The 16,366-nt window shown below is 45.1% G+C and overlaps 2 protein-coding genes across 2 annotated transcripts in view; both read left to right on the top strand.

The window, feature by feature from the left end:
• LOC137432990 (chitotriosidase-1) overlaps nucleotides 1-16,366 on the top strand; it is a 337,722-nt gene that overhangs the window by 265,136 nt on the left and 56,220 nt on the right. The gene's annotated exons all lie outside the window — the stretch shown is intronic.
• Nucleotides 1-16,366, top strand: part of LOC137432182 (gametocyte-specific factor 1-like) — a 107,056-nt gene that overhangs the window by 44,600 nt on the left and 46,090 nt on the right. The window contains exons 6-7 of the mRNA XM_068123886.2: nucleotides 5,053-5,157; nucleotides 5,882-5,929. Coding sequence (XP_067979987.2) covers nucleotides 5,053-5,157; nucleotides 5,882-5,929 — 153 coding nt within the window. The remainder of the gene's footprint in view (nucleotides 1-5,052; nucleotides 5,158-5,881; nucleotides 5,930-16,366) is intronic.

The raw sequence follows: 16,366 nt of genomic DNA, 5'->3' as shown, positions 1-16,366 counted from the left end.
CATCTCGGCGTGGAGCCATCCAATGTCCCGATCTCGACCTGCCGGCACGTCTCAACAAAACGTGGTCGCCATGACGACCCTTCCTATCCAGCTGCCCGCTCCGCCTAGTGGAGCACGGACGCGGCCGTTCAAAGCGAGGCCCGGCACGCACCGAGGGCCCGATTCGGCTATAAGTCGCTCTAACCTCTAACCCGGTTACCGTCGATGCTTCACCTGGATGCTTACATGCATACGCTACCCCTTGCTTGCTCATACCTCCAGCCGTTCCCATGCTCCTCGTACCTTTCCTTACACACCCAGGTACCCTCATTCCGCTCACCGACTTGGTCACACACCTGACCACCGAACACCTTGGCACACATTCGCCGCTCGCACACCTCACCAACACACCTCTTTGCGCCCCCTCCTCGGTCACCTCCTCTGTGACAATCACAGGTGTGCTCTCACTCGCACACCCAACCACGTGCCTCACTACCAATTCCAGCGTGCATTCCCACTCACGCTCTACCATTCCAGGTGTGCTTCCTTTCTCACCTGTCACAACCAACTCACGCTCCGTGTCACTCTCACTACTCTCACCTCCACTCTTGACAGCGCACTCACCCTTACTCTTGACAGCGCACTCTTTCCTCATGCACCCGTCCGTTACACACCTTTCTCGCGCCCACTCTTGCGCACACTCTCCCGTCACACCCTCTGTAACACTCACCACAGGCGTGCATTCTTCCTTGCCTTTGACAGCGCACTCTTTCCCCATGCACCTGTCCGTCACACACCTTTCTCGTGCACACTCTTGCGCACACTCTCCCGTCACACCCTCTGTAACACTTACCACACCGCGCTTCCATGTGCTCCCTCGCACACGCGCTACGACCGACTCACTCTCGCCAGCACCCTCACTCCTTGGCACGCACTTTTTCCTCACGCACCCCAGAGTCGGACTTTCTCGCACACCTCCTTTTTCACACACCAGACCTGTCGCACACTTCACCAACGGCCTCTCACGAACACCCGCGTCCATCTCGACCCCCAAGCTCATTAAATCACCTGGCGCATCATACGCACGACCATATTGGTCACCACTTACACCGGGTCCTCTTCCTCTTCGCTTCTCCTCCATCACCTGCGAATCCCTCATCCAGTTAATGAGCACATCATCACGATCCAAACACAGACTTTGGACCAATTCTTTTACCTCCTCTTTTATCTCTTTCTTATCCTCTCTCCGTCGCTTCTTAATTTCGCTCACCCCTTCTTCCACTTCTTCTAATTTCTGCTTCACCTCTTTTATTTCCCGGTACGTCTCCTCAAGCTCGTCCTCTAAGGCTACCTTGACCGTTTCCATGTGCGTCCTCACCTGCCGGTCCTTCGTCTCCATTACCTCTATCACCTCGTCCAACCTCGTTGTCAGTCCCTCACGTACCATCTGACATTCCCTCTTCGTCGCTACCAAGTCATTTTTTAGGGCATTTTGTGTCGCTTTTAACCCTCCTATTACCGCTGTGTTCTTCTTTACCTGGTCCGTTAGTTCTTTTTGTCCCTCTGTCAGTTGTTCTACTTCCTGCGTCAGGTCCTCTATGCCCCCTTGTAACTTTACAGTCCCCTTTCTCACCTCCTTCTCCATGTGCTCCTTACAGTGCCTCACCTCCTCGCGCACTCCTCCGACCTCCTCACTCACTCCTCTTCTGATCTCCTCTCCCATCACTTGCATCTCCTGCCCAGATGCCACCCTCATCTGCTCCATTTCCTCCCTGTGAGCATCCAGTTTGGTTTCTACCCCCATTCTAACCCCCTCTATCTGCTGCCCCATTTGTTTAACTTCCCTTTCCGCTTGGTCCCTCATGTCCCTCAATTTGCCTTCCATTCTGTTTTCTAACCCCTCTAACCCATTTCTCACTCCCTCTATCTGATTCTCCTGGGCAGCCATTCTATTTTCTACCCCCGTTAACCCCTCCTGTATTTCCCCTAATCTATCGTCTAATTTCCCAAATTTCTTGTCTAATCCCTTAAAATTACTGTCTAATCCCTTAAAATTATTGTCTAATCCCTTAAAATTATTGTCTAATCCCTCACCGGTACCCCTCGCTTCGTCCCTCATTGCCCCCATTTGGCCCTCTAATCGCTCACTATCAGCCCTCATTCCCACAATTTGGTTTCCCAACCGCTCACCCAATCGCTCAATTTGGCTCCCCATACTCATCTGTACAGCTGCCTGTAGCTGCGCAATGAGGGCCTGCATGTCAATCGGCTGCATGTTAAAGCCCGTTGATACAGCGGGCTCGGCTACCGCGCGCTCGTGCGAGGCGCCATTTTGCGCGCCCGTAACCTCGTGCGCGACGATGCCATTTTGCGACCCTGCTACCCTCACTGCTTCGCCCTCCTCATGTCCCTCATTTTGGTCCTGGATCGACCCTGCCTCACTCTCCTCTACCGGAACCCAGCCGTCTTGGTCTGCCATAGCGCGACTTTCAAAATTCGGGTTTTTATATTTATTTTTTTGTAAAACACAATCAAATTTCGCCGTTATAATTTCGAGCGCGTGAAACGCGCTCCGGATCGAATCCCACTCCTGACACCAAATGTTACAGACGCGGTTTTGGATGTTAGTTTACCGAGCGGTTTGGTATGACCGCGTCTGCACAGTTTACCCGATTCCACTCGAACGTTGGCCGAATCGCGCTACGCTAGATCAATGAAGGAAAGGACACAACGGCTGGGTTAAATGACACGACACCAGCGGTACAGTTCTCAAGACCTCCGGAGGAGGTTATAATATGGGTTTGCAGAACGTTTAGATTACACGCACAAGAGGTACAGCACAGAAAGGTAGGCACTTAAACACGGTCTTATCTTAGCCCCGACAGACCACAGATAAACGGGACAAGACTGACTCACACAGGGATTGATGGCAAGGAAGGGCAGAATCGATGGCTCAAGGTGCACCTTGGCTCAGGGACAGGATCCACACGGTCCGGTCCAGATATGCGGGGAGGTATCGTCGCGCTGGAGGTGGCGTCTGTTTCTCCTCAAGCTGGGGGCGCATCTCACGTCACCTCCGGTAAGTGGCTGCGTATATCCAGCGGGGAGTGACACGCCCTCGGCTCGTTAGCTCCGCCCCAGATGGAATCGGTCCGCCGCTTCTTATTGGGTGCGGGGGGGGGGGGGGTTACCGGGCTCCGCCCTTGACGAGGAGCTGACAGTCAGCCCCTGTGTGGTAACCCCGTCGGAGCACATGGGCAATGGCGGCTAACCAAGCCGGAGTGAGGACGCACACTCCCCGCGCCGCCGCCGCGCCCGCTGTTGTTGTAGTTGTTGTTGTAGTTTCATGAGGAAGATGGGAGGATGCGGAGATGAGATTGTGGGGAGGTATTGGGAGGTCCTAAACTTACTACTGGTGCCATACAATCACATTCTGGTGCAACGAAGAGTCAGAATTAATGGAAACGAGTCCTTAACTGACATAGACTAAGAATAACTAGCAAGATGTCCTATAGTTGTCTACGTGAGATGCGGTGAACCTGGGCACGACATTTAATGGGGGAAAAAGGGGAAGGTCGGGGCTACAGAGTGTTGTTTACAGACAATGGGACTAGGGAATGGGGGATTGGGGATAGTTGGGGAGTATTGGGGAAATAGGGGAATATTTACAAGTGGATATGGATGGAGGCCAAATCCCATATCCGCAACATTATGTTGCAGCCTTATGCTGAAATCGTTTAAATTCATTTTTTCCCTTATCAATCTACACTCAATACCCCATAATGACAAAGAGAAAACAGGATTTTAGAAAGTTTTGCAAATTTATTAAAAATAAAAAACTGAAATATCACATTGACAGGGCAACCATCACTGCAACACTCCACTGATCTGGGCTATATGGCAGAGTGGCCAGACAGAAGCCAAACAGTTCAATCTTGGTTTCATCAGACCACAGAATCTTGTTTCTCACAGTCTGAGAGTCCTTTAGGTGCTTTTTTGCAAACCCCAAACGGGCTTTCATTTGTCTTTCACCGAGGAGAGGCTTCCGTCTGGCCACTCTGTCATAAAGCCCAGATCGGTGGAGTGTTGCAGTGATGGTTGTCCTGCTGGAAGTTTCTCCCATCTCCACACAGGATCTCTGGAGCTCAGCCAAAGTGACCATCGGGTTCTTGGTCATCTCTCTTACCAAGGCCCTTCTCCCCCGATTGCTCAGTTTTAGAAAAAACGTGAATACACGGGACATAGGGCTGCAAATAGAGAACCGGGTTACAATTTATCAACTGCGAATAGCGGAACAGGGAATATTGGGGTCCGACTGTATAATGTTTTTGGCCCCATCGCTCAATGGTGAAGAATCATTCAAAAAAAAAAAGTTGTCTGATCTGGATCTTCACCAAAATCTAATCGATTCATCCATGTCACACACCCAACCTGTCCACCAAGTTTTGTCCAAATCTGTCTAACTTTTTGAGATATCCTGCACACAAACAAAGACAGGAGTGAAAATGTAACCTTCACCACCGAAAGTGGACATACCGTCTTGTCCGCTCCATTCAATCCCAAGAGTACGGTGAGAGGAGAGAAGAATGAGATGACCTGTTTGTCCTTGTCCTCATTGCCAAAACTCTGCACACCGAGGACGCTCATCTTCTCGATCTTTGACGTGATGTTGCCTTGAGTGCTCAACTTTGTGCACAGACAAAAGGCACTCAAACGGATCGCCGTTTTCGAGACCCGGAAGCATTTTGGGTCATTGAGTAGTTGGTTGTTTGATGTTTATTGCTTAACGGTATACCATTTAAATTACCTCATGGAGAATATGCATTACATATTGTATCACCTGCTTTATTTTATGGGGCTGCATATAAATGGATGTATCTTTTGAGAGAAACTAAACACACTAACCGCTAAACGCAGTCAATACACCGTCGATATGCGGGTTCTAGGTGCGATTTACCTCCGGTGCATGCGCAGCAGTTATCGCGATAGTAAATCTAAAGCACGATTATCGTCCCATCACACAGCACGAGTGCGGAGTATCGTATTGTGATGGTACGTATGTGTTTCTTGCAGCTCTCTTCCTCGCCTGCCTATCAGTTTGCCAATGGTCTGGAATGAAGCCCGAAAAGAAGATGAAAATGAGAAGCAATTCTCATTAGGAAGAGGGAAAAAAAGGCTGTAAGTTTTGATTTGAGTTTTTTCCCCCATTTTTCGATTATTCCTGATACGTGAAACCCATGCCTACAGAAAAGACTTGGAATGCCACCGCAATTTCCATCCAGTCATCATGTAACTTTGTTTTTTTTAATTTTTATCTCCATGAGTAGGAACTCATATGTTGAAAGTTTTGTGGCAATTGCTCAATTGTGAAGAAAATAAATTTAACATCGAATAAACATGAAAAAGTGAGGACGGAAAAGAAGAGGGCCTCATCCGACATTCCACAACATGGTCAAGCAAGGCACTGGGTGCCTTTTAATACTTATATATTTATTTTAAAGGTCTTTTCAGTGCATTTCCACCATGCTCGAGCACCCCTGTTAATGTCTGCATATTTGGGGTCAACATGCAGTGTTTGATTGGGAACCACTTTGGGCTTAATGGGTTCAGAAAAAGAATTGAGCTGGTGGGTAAACATCTGCATCAGGTTAGCAATTGGAATTGCAGGATGCAAATAAAGCAAGGCATTTCCTTCAATATAAAAGTTAATTTGCGAATTCCCAAATGTTTGCTCAGCCTCATTATACACAAAACATTTAGCATGGCTCATGGTCATGAGAAAGGAAGTGGTGACATGCATTGGAGGAGTAAAACAGATTGGTCATACATCTTGAAATGTTTATCTGATATTGTTTTATTGCTTCATTCATGCTAAAAAGTCCTCTTCCTTTCCAACCCACAGTTCTCAAACAACTACGAACATTGGCAACAATCAGAGCATAAAGGAGAAGTAAGTTTCCCTCTGGGTGAAAGTTGGTGTTGAACATCATCTTTGGGTTTTGTACATGTTGTAGCAATCGTATCATTGGCTGACTTCACAAAGACTTGTATATACCTGGAACCTCACTCACCTGAGCTCCACTTCTGTACCCAATGGCTAATGGTGCCTGTGGTGTTCACTCTTTGACCATCAGCACACAACAATCATTCTGGTGCCTTGGGCAAAAGTCAAGGATGGGGCCCTCCACATTCTTTTTATGCCTACCGAATCCACTCTGAACAAAAAAAAAAGTGCCCAGTTTTCACAAGGCATGTCCCTTGAATAATGCACCACAATTTGTGATTTGGCTTTACTGAAAAATATTCACCAAAAATACAGAAAACAGAGCTATTACTGTAAAAAAAAGAAAATTAATATTAGAATAGGAATGTAATGACTAGATTCATTTGACATCTAGTGCCAGTGCATTGTATTGGGTTCAGAAAACTCGCTATACTGTGCCTTTAGAAAGTATTCACACCCCCTTGACTTTTTCACATTTTGTTGTTCCAGCCTGAATTTCAAATGATTAAATTGAGATTTTTTTGGTCATGATTTACACAGAATACCCCATAATGTCAGTGGAATTTTATTTTTAGAATTGCTGACAAATTAACCCTTTGAGTACGGATGACGTCCAGTGCCGCAACCCGCGGAAAAGTTTTGTGTACGGATGACGTTACTATACGTCATCCACTATACCTATAAATAGATCGTCAGTACGTGGTTGCATTCCCGTAATGCCAAATTAATCCCGTACCGGGGGTATTTTTATCAAAAAAAATATCCCCTACTCAAAGGGTTAATTAAAAATGAAAAGCTGAAATTCATTGAGTCAATAAGTATTCAACCCCTTAACTATGGCACTCCAAATTGTGCTCAGGTGCATCCAATTTCCTTTGATCATCCTTGGGTTGTCTCTACAACTTGATTGGAGTCCACCTGTAGCCAATTCAATTGATTGGACATTATTTAAAAAGAAATGCACCTTTCTATACAAGGTACCACAGTTGACAGTGCATGTTCATAGAGCAGAAACTCTACCATGAAGTCCAAGGAACCGTCCGTAGAACTGCGAGATAAAATTAAGAAGAGGCATAGATCTGGGGAAGGGTATGAAACAATTTCTCGAGTGTTGAGAGTTCCCAAGAGCACCGTTAGCTCCATCATGAGGAAATAGGAAATAGAAAGAATATTAACTACCCAGACCCTTCCTTGCAACTGGGCAAGAAGGACCTTGGCCAGGGAGTTGACCAAGACTCCAATGACCACTCTGACAGAACTATGGAGTTCCTTGGCTGAGATGGGAGAACCTGCCGGAAGGACAACAGTCTCTGCAGCACTTCGCAAATCTAGGCTTTATTGGAGAGTGGCCAGACGGAAGCCACTCCTGAGACAAAAGCATGTGACAGCATGCCTGGTGTTTGCAAAAAGGCACATGAAAGACTGAGAGCATAAGGCAAAATAGTATGTGGTCTGATGAGACTAAAATTGAACTCTATGGCTTAAATGCAGGATGCTACGTGGCATAAACCGAGCACAGCTCATCACCATCTAACACCATCCCGACTGTGAAGCATGGTGGTGACAGCATCGTGCTATGGGGATGTTTTTCAGCAGCAAGGACTGGGAGACTTGTAAGGACAGAGGGAGCAATGAATGGAGCCAAATACAGGCAAATCCTTCAGGAGAACCTGCTTAAGAGTGCAAAAGACCTTTGCCTGTGGCAGAGATTTACCTTCCAACAGGACAATGACCTCAAGGCTACACTGGAATGGCTTCAGAACATGAAAGTCCTTGCGTGGCCCAGCCAAAGCCCAGACCTGTATCCCAGAATCTGTGGAAAGACTTGAAGATTACTGTTCACCGACGCTCCCCATTCAACTTGACAGAGCTTGAGCAAATCTGCAAGTAGGAATGGGAGAAACTTCCCAAATTCAGATGTGCAAAGCTGATAACGATGTCAGGGAACTTTTACTGAACCCTAAAGGAAATAACTCAAGACGAGACTCAGATTCAAGGAGCTCAGACTCGTCTATCCGAGCCAAGGTTTTATTCCTAAGTTAGAGGGAACTTGTTACACAAAATATAACCAAGATATGACGCGTCGCTTGGTTGAAGAAATCTTCTCCCCTCTCGTCCTGCTTCTTCTGATGAGTCCTTCTGCTCTCAGAGCATGGGCCTTAAGTAGACCTTGGCCACTTTGATGTGGTGGGATTGGAATTCAAAGCTCAACACAGAACTCGGCGACTCCGTCTTCCTGGCACCAAAAGCCCATCTGGTTCTTATTATGAAGCCACTAAAAGCATACCATAGGTCACTATCGGAGGCAAAGGAGAAGAGACCATGGTCTTATCCTCGCTAATGTCAACCTTCTCTGACCTACACAATCTCACTCCCTGATTAATGCATCCACCCTGGGCTTGAGTAAACACTCGGCCTAGTGTCTCCATTTATGGGTAAGAAAACTATTTACAGATGTTCCCTTATCACTTCGGTTCCAAGGCCTTGCTCAAACTGCACAGTATAGCACATTCTCTCTTTAACAACAACAACAACAACATGCATTTTAAAGGCCATTTTCCCTGCTAGAGCGGGGGTTAGCCTTGCGGTCCCCATGACAATCTTCTCCATTTTGCCCTATTTTCTGCATCTCTCCTTGTTAACCCCCTTGCCCGCATTTCTTCTTCCACCATCTTTAGCCAAGTCTTTCTCGGTCTTCCCCGTCCTCTGCTTCCTTCTACATTCATTTCCACCACTCTTCTCAACCAGTCACTTTCATCCTTCCTCAACACATGACCAAACCATCTCAACCTGTTCCTCTTCACAGCATCAATCACAGGCTCTATTCCCATCATCTTTCGCAATTCATCATTTGTCTTCCTCTCTCTCAACGATACTCCGCACATCCGTCGAACCATTCGCATTTCCACCCTTTCCAACCTTCGTTGCTGCTCTACGTTCATTACCCATGTCTCGCTCCCATAAATCATAACACTTCTCACACATGCAGCATACACCTTTCCCTTCAGCTTCAACAACACTCCCCTCATCATCAGCACGCCACTCAGTTCCCGAAACTTCTTCCATGCACATCTCACTCGAGCAACCGTTGCCGAGTCTGATCCACCTTCTCCATTCAGCATGTCTCCGAGGTAGCAAAATGTTTTCACACCTTCCAGCTTCACGCCGTCTCCAAGATCCAACTCAACATTTCCTCCATCTGCAGCTCCCTCTGTGCACACCTTACATTTGAATGTAGCTGCCACACTGGTTAATGACCCTCTCAGACCACTACATTTTTGATGAACCCACTCAGCGCACATTGTACATTGAATGGAGTTCACTCCGACACCCTTCCTGCACACAGCACACGGCCACTTCCCAGTTTTTTCCACCTCACCACATGCTTTACCACTTGCCATCACCTTCGTCTTTCCGATATTCACCTTCAGACCTTTTGTCTCCATACATTTCTTCCACTTGTTCATCTTCTCCTTCAGTCCATCCAAACTTTTTGCAATCAACACCAGATCATCTGCATACAACAACTCCCATGGTAAACCCTCCTTTACGTTCTGAGCCAGCACCTCCATCACAGCTACAAATAGTAGTGGACTTAGTACCGACCCCTGATGCACTTCCACCTTCCCCTCAAACTCATTATTGTGACATTATCCTCACCTCAAACTCAGACATTCTGTCTTTAACAATGTGTCAAAACTTGTTTTCCCGTGTTCTTACATGCTTTAAGAACAAAGTTTACATTGACGTACAATTTAACCACTTGCATAACACACCGACCCAAATAATCATAGAAATCTCCCATAATTCCTCAGTTTTTTCTTTTGTTAAATTAACAATTAATTTAAACAACTACCTATTAAATATTCTAACCACAAATTTGGTAATCCAATTTTTTCATACAAAAGCATACACCATCATCCTGGAAGAATCTGATCACAAAACATTTCTTTGTTCATTGACTCTTTCCATATTGATAATGCAGTTCATTTCATTTGCATAAAGCATACAACACACAACACTTATGGCTGGATGCTGACGCCTCCCACCCCCCACAATTTCCATGTTTTAAACGTTTCCCAGTGTGTACCCTGGATAAGAATAGGTACGCCGTATCCCTGCGTGTCGTAAGAGGCGACTAAGAGGGTTGGCGTCAGGAAGGGCATCCGGCCATAAAAACATTGCCTCAAAAAGAGAACCATGACAATTACAACTACATGTGGGCAGGGTACAGCCCGAAGTGGAGATCGGTTTCTGAGGTTTGGGACATGGAATGTAGGGACAATGACAGGGAGATCAGGAGAAGTGGTGGAAGTATTGGTCAGAAGAAGAGTGGACATATGTTGTGTGCAAGAGACGAGATGGAAGGGAAGTGGTGTGAGAATGGTGAAGGGTAGGCAGGGACAGAAATACAAGTTTGTGTGGCAAGGGTGCCCGGAGGGCGTGAATGGTGTTGGTGTCCTGTTTTCTGAGGAGTTTGTAGACAGTGTGGTGAGTGTGACTAGAGTGAGTGATAGGTTGATGATGGTGAAAATGATGATTGGAAACCTCTTGGTGAACGTCATCTCGGGATATGTTCCGCAGGTTGGTCGAAGCGATGAAGAGAAGGACAAGTTCTGGTGTGCGATAGAGAAGCTGATGGAAAACGTGAAAGATGAGGAAGTTGTTGTGGTTGGAGGAGACCTAAATGGACATGTGGGAAGGAGTATGGATGGTTTTGACGGAGTTCATGGGGGTTACGGATATGGTGTGAGAAATGGAGAAGGTGAAAGGATTTTGGAGTGTGCTGATGGAGCTGATTTGTTGATTTGTAATACTCAGTTCCAGAAAGAGGAAAATAAGCTTGTTACATACACGTCAGGTGGGTCGACGACAACCGTTGACTACCTGATGGTGCGTCGGCGAGATAGGGGGTACGGGACACAAAGGTGATCCCGTGGGAGGAGGCTGTTTCACAGCACCACTTGGTTGTCTGCGACGTAAGGGTGAAAGGTGCGAGGAGAGCTCGGCGGGTGAAGTACCAACCGAGAATGAAGGTGTGGAGGTTGAAAGAGGTGACAGTAAGGGAGGCATTAAAAGAGAGGCTGAGTAGGGTCGAGGATGATGTGGTTGAGCTTGAAAGTGGTTGGATGTCAATGAAAGCTAGTCTGTTGGGAGCCGTTGGTGTGGTGTGTGGATGGACAAAACGACCACCGAGGCACTCGGAAACATGGTGGTGGGATGATGAAGTTGGAAAGAGGATTGACGAGAAGGGGAAGAAGTTCAAGGAGTGGCAGAAGGCGAAGGGTACGGGAGCAGAAACAGCAGAGCATGAAAGTTATAAGGCAGCCAGGAAGGCTGCAAAGAAAGAGGTAGCAAAGGCGCAGGAGGCATGTAGGAAAATGCTCGGAGAACGCTTGGATTCGGAAGAGGGTCAAAGCAGTATTCAGGATTGCAAAGCAGATAGCGAAAGAGAGGTGTGATGTGATGGGGGTGAGTTGCTTGAAGGATGAAGTGGGACAAATCGTTGTCGACCCAGATGGAATTAAAGGAAGATGGAAAAGATATATGGAAATGCTGTTGAATACAGAGAATGAATGGGATGGCAACATAGAGAGTAACCCAGTTTTAGGACCGGCAGAGAAGATAACTGAGAAGGAAGTTGAGGAAGCGATAAAAGCAATGAAGGGTAGAAAAGCCGGAGGGCCGCCCGTAGTTGTGGGAGATATGTTGAAGGCAGCAGGAAGTTGGGGTGTGAAGAGAATGACAGAGATCTGTAATCTGGTGGTGAAAGAAGGCCGCATTCCAGTGGATTGGGAACTGAGTACCCTCGTCCCTCTATACAAGGGGAAAGGTGACCCTCTGGAGTGTGGCTCGTACCGAGCGATAAGGTTATTGGAGCATGGAATGAAGGTATTGGAAAGGGTGTTGGAGAGGAGGATAAGGAAGAAAGTGAAGATCGACGAAATGCAGTTTGGATTCATGCCAGGAAGAGGAATGACAGACGCGCTTTTCATTGTGAGGCAGTTGCAGGAGAAGTACCTGGAGAAGAGGAAGAAGTTGTTTCTTGGGTTTGTTGATCTGGAGAAAGCATTCGATCGGGTTCCACGCAAAGTATTGACATGGGCATTGAGGAAGTTAGGAGTGGAGGAATGGTTGATCAGAGTAGTGATGGCAATGTACAAAAGAGCGCGCACAGCTGTAAGGACGAAGGACGGGAACAGTGGTGAGTTTGAGGTGAAGGTGGGAGTGCATCAGGGGTCGGTACTAAGTCCACTACTATTTGTAGCTGTGATGGAGGTGCTGGCTCAGAACGTAAAGGAGGGTTTACCGTGGGAGTTGTTGTATGCAGATGATCTGGTGTTGATTGCGGAAAGTATGGATGGACTGAAGGAAAAGATGAACACGTGGAAGGAATGTATAGAGACAAAAGGTCTGAAGGTGAATATCGGAAAGACGAAGGTGATGGCAAGTGGTAAAGCATGTGGTGAGGTGGAAAGAACTGGGAAGTGGCCCAGTGCTGTGTGTAGGAAGGGTGTCGGAGTGAACTCCATTCAGTGTACAATGTGCGCTGAGTGGGTTCATCAAAAATGTAGTGGTCTGAGAGGGTCATTAACCAGTGTGGCAGCTACATTCAAATGTAAGGTGTGCACAGAGGGAGCTGCAGATGGAGGAAATGTTGAGTTGGATCTTGGAGACGGCGTGAAGCTGGAAGGTGTGAAAACATTTTGCTACCTCGGAGACATGCTGAATGGAGAAGGTGGATCAGACTCGGCAACGGTTGCTCGAGTGAGATGTGCATGGAAGAAGTTTCGGGAATTGAGTGGCGTGCTGATGAGGAGGGGAGTGTCGTTGAAGCTGAAGGGATAGGTGTATGCTGCATGTGTGAGAAGTGTTATGATTTATGGGAGCGAGACATGGGTAATGAACGTAGAGCAGCAACGAAGGTTGGAAAGGGTGGAAATGCGAATGGTTCGACGGATGTGCGGAGTATCGTTGAGAGAGAGAGGAAGACAAATGATGAATTGCGAAAGATGATGGGAATAGAGCCTGTGATTGATGCTGTGAAGAGGAACAGGTTGAGATTGTTTGGTCATGTGTTGAGGAAGGATGAAAGTGACTGGTTGAGAAGAGTGATGGAAATGAATGTAGAAGGAAGTAGAAGACGGGGAAGACCGAGAAAGACTTGGCTAAATATGGTGGAAGAAGAAATGCGGGCAAGGGGGTTAACAAGGGGAGATGCAGAAAATAGGGCAAAATGGAGAAGATTGTCATGGGGACCGCAAGGCGAACCCCCGCTCTGGCAGGGAAAATGGCCTTAAAATGCATGTTGTTGTTGTTGTTGTTGTTGTTGTTGTTGTTGTTGTTGTTGTATACAACACTTCACCTTTACCACAACAATTTCAATTCAGCATTTAAAAATAATAAAGCATCTGCAACATTTGGCAATACATTTTGCTTCAAAACAAATATTGACTTTGTGTTTGAAAAGAAGAGGCTGATCACTCGTTTGACATTCAAGTATGAAACATTTTCTTCTGGTGTCTTCATAGCACCTACACTATTTCGTGTAGGTTTCCGCTGTTGTGATAGCTGGGCAGAGTCATAAACTGACCCTGCTCTGCATGTAGCATCCTTGCCACTCTTGCTGTGAGCCATAGTAGATTTGAACAAGGCCTTCGTCCAGTTGTAGTTGACTTGCCTCCTCACTCATCATGAGCATGGAGCAAGTGTTGATGTGATGTTGGTTGACCAGCAAGATGTGGAACAGAGATGCCAGATGGATCCACAACGATGTTCGGACCATGGTGTTCAAGTTATCCATGGTTCATACCAGGAGCAACCAGGAGAATCATGCACAGCTGTTGTGGAGGAGAGCACAGCCGTCCACTTACGGCTCCACGCTGGCTCTCCGGATGTTGGTGGAGTAATGACACACGTCACCGCATCCAGTAGAAATCGCAGGCAAGATGTCGCCGTCCCGCAATTGCTGACTTGATGAATGTTCGAGCCATTCAAACAAGAGTAAGTGATCGCCTTTCTTCCATATGTGGCAATGTGATCCAGGCAAATGGTCACATAAATTTTCCTTGGTGAAGGTAAGCATCCGTCTCCAATTTTACAAAGGAGAATATCTTCATCATTCTTTAAGAAGGAGGGTGTATGCCAAGATTAACTTCATTTTTTAGCCACAAATTTTCTTTCTTGAACTTCTCCCCAATTCCGTTATCACTCCATTTGAGATGTGATCTGGTCTTATCCAGAGACATCTTAACCTGAAATTACCATATTGTAACTAATCATGTATTTATTATAACAGCTTCACATTCAACAATTTGTTGTTTTCCTTAAAACATTCAAAAAAGTTATATTCATTTATATGCTTCACACAAATAATATTCAAATCAGGTATATATATATATATTTTTTTTTTTAAACTAAGAATCGCCTTTTAAATTGCTTTCAAATCAATATAGTTTGAAAAAATTAAACTCATGCAGTTATTTTAACACTACTCAAAGAAAATAAATGCATTAATAAATGAATGTGTATGATTAAAACCACAAACAGGAATGTCTAATTCCCAACAAATTATGCTAACAAACAAACTATGCATAATGTATCATTATCATAGTCCTCACTTTTTTTTATTTATTTAACAGTGTGTAACTTGTGGTGATATGAGTTCACTAATCTTGTAAAACTGACACAATTCATAACATTTTCGTTATGCCATTATCTTAACTCTACTGTACTCATTTACAACATTACTTGATTCAATCTTTTAATCTCGGTATTATTCATATCATCATAAAAATCTTTCTATTTTGGGTCCATATTTGTTTCTATTCGCATCAACCTCCTATGGTTTATCAATTTGTTCCAAAATACCGCAACCAGAGGTTTTAACCAAAGCTCTACCAAACTATTTCCAATTTGAATTCAAAATGCTAGTGAAACAACAATTCGAAGAATTAACTTCAAAGGGTCAACAAATTCATTTTATAAACAGATCTAATTCTCATCCAATAATTTTCCTTGCCAAATGTCATATTATAACACTTTAATAAACCTTCGAAAAATGTTTCCCATCTCAATAAATTCCCTTTTTACTTTACAAATAGCCATCTGTAAATTAGATATTGAATTACAATTTTCTCTCAATTTGTTTGGCCTAAATGACTGCAGAAGTGGCTGCCAACATGCAGTACCGTTTTTATCTACCAAGCAAGTATTCGTCCACATAAGACCTCTACCAAAATTTTTTTTTAATCTGGGATTTCTAATTATATGGATGCACACCCTCAGGGCATTTCAGGCTGCTGTTAACAAACCACTACGATAAATTAATTCCTTTACCCACAATCAAATAATTAATACAAATTGAGGACATTATCCCTATCACATTCATGTATAGATTCATTATGTTTTGGATCTGTCTTTCAACTGTTGCAAGGAAGAATAATAGCTCTTATGAGTCTTCGTAATATCCCACTTTATTTACCCAGCATCTAAGAATTGTTTACTATCCATTCCCCTTCTGTTAACCAGTGACTTTGTTTAAACTCCAAAACTTAATTTGATGAATCCCATGTGTACAGCCATCACTTACTTTTTATGTTGTAGAAAATATCCAAGTAAGTTTTTTACACCCCCTTAACTATTTCTCATCTTTTTCTATGCAACTAGTGAGTACTACTGACACCAGTATGCCAATTTTGGTGTGCCAGATTAACAAATATGTTGCAGGTACACGTAACATCGCGTTCTGAGTTTAAACGACGTAACCGCGTTCACGTCTGCCCCTTGGTTTAAGATTCACAATGCATTCCGTTTTAGAAACTCACAATAGATCAATTCAGCCAGATTTTCTTTACTATTTTTCTATATCATCTGTGCCTAATACACATCCATACATACAGCACAATTTATATGCTGATAAAATTCAAGTTTATATATACAGTGAAACCTTGACTTACGAGTTTAATTCGTTCTGTGACCGAGCTCGTAACTCAATTTGCTCGTTTCTCAAATTAAATTTCCCCATTAAAATGCATTGAAATGCTATTAATCCGTTCCAGCCCCCCAAAAACCACACCAATTTTTTTTTAAATATACAGTATATATAAAAAATATCTCGCGCTTTATATTTCACCTGTGTGCAGCATACAAGTTGGCAGGATGGCCTGGAATGGAGGTACGCACACTTGACTCTGAACTGTCCAGCCTGGGTTTGAATCCCGACCCAGCTATAACCTGTCATGGGTGAATCACAGGCAGGGTGATTCATCAATGTGTGTACCGCTAAACTGGGCGCCCCGTTTGCGTCCCATTAGTTGTTGGATGTTAAGGATCTCACCGTGTTTTCCACAAAGAGAAGGCGAGCTATCGCCGGCACTCTGA

Source organism: Myxine glutinosa, chromosome 8 (assembly GCF_964187855.1).
Source record: "Myxine glutinosa chromosome 8, kmMyxGlut1.1, whole genome shotgun sequence".
In the NCBI taxonomy this organism is placed as follows: domain Eukaryota; kingdom Metazoa; phylum Chordata; class Myxini; order Myxiniformes; family Myxinidae; genus Myxine; species Myxine glutinosa.
Note: the sequence above shows the minus strand (reverse complement) of the source record. Positions and strands in the feature narration are given on the sequence as shown.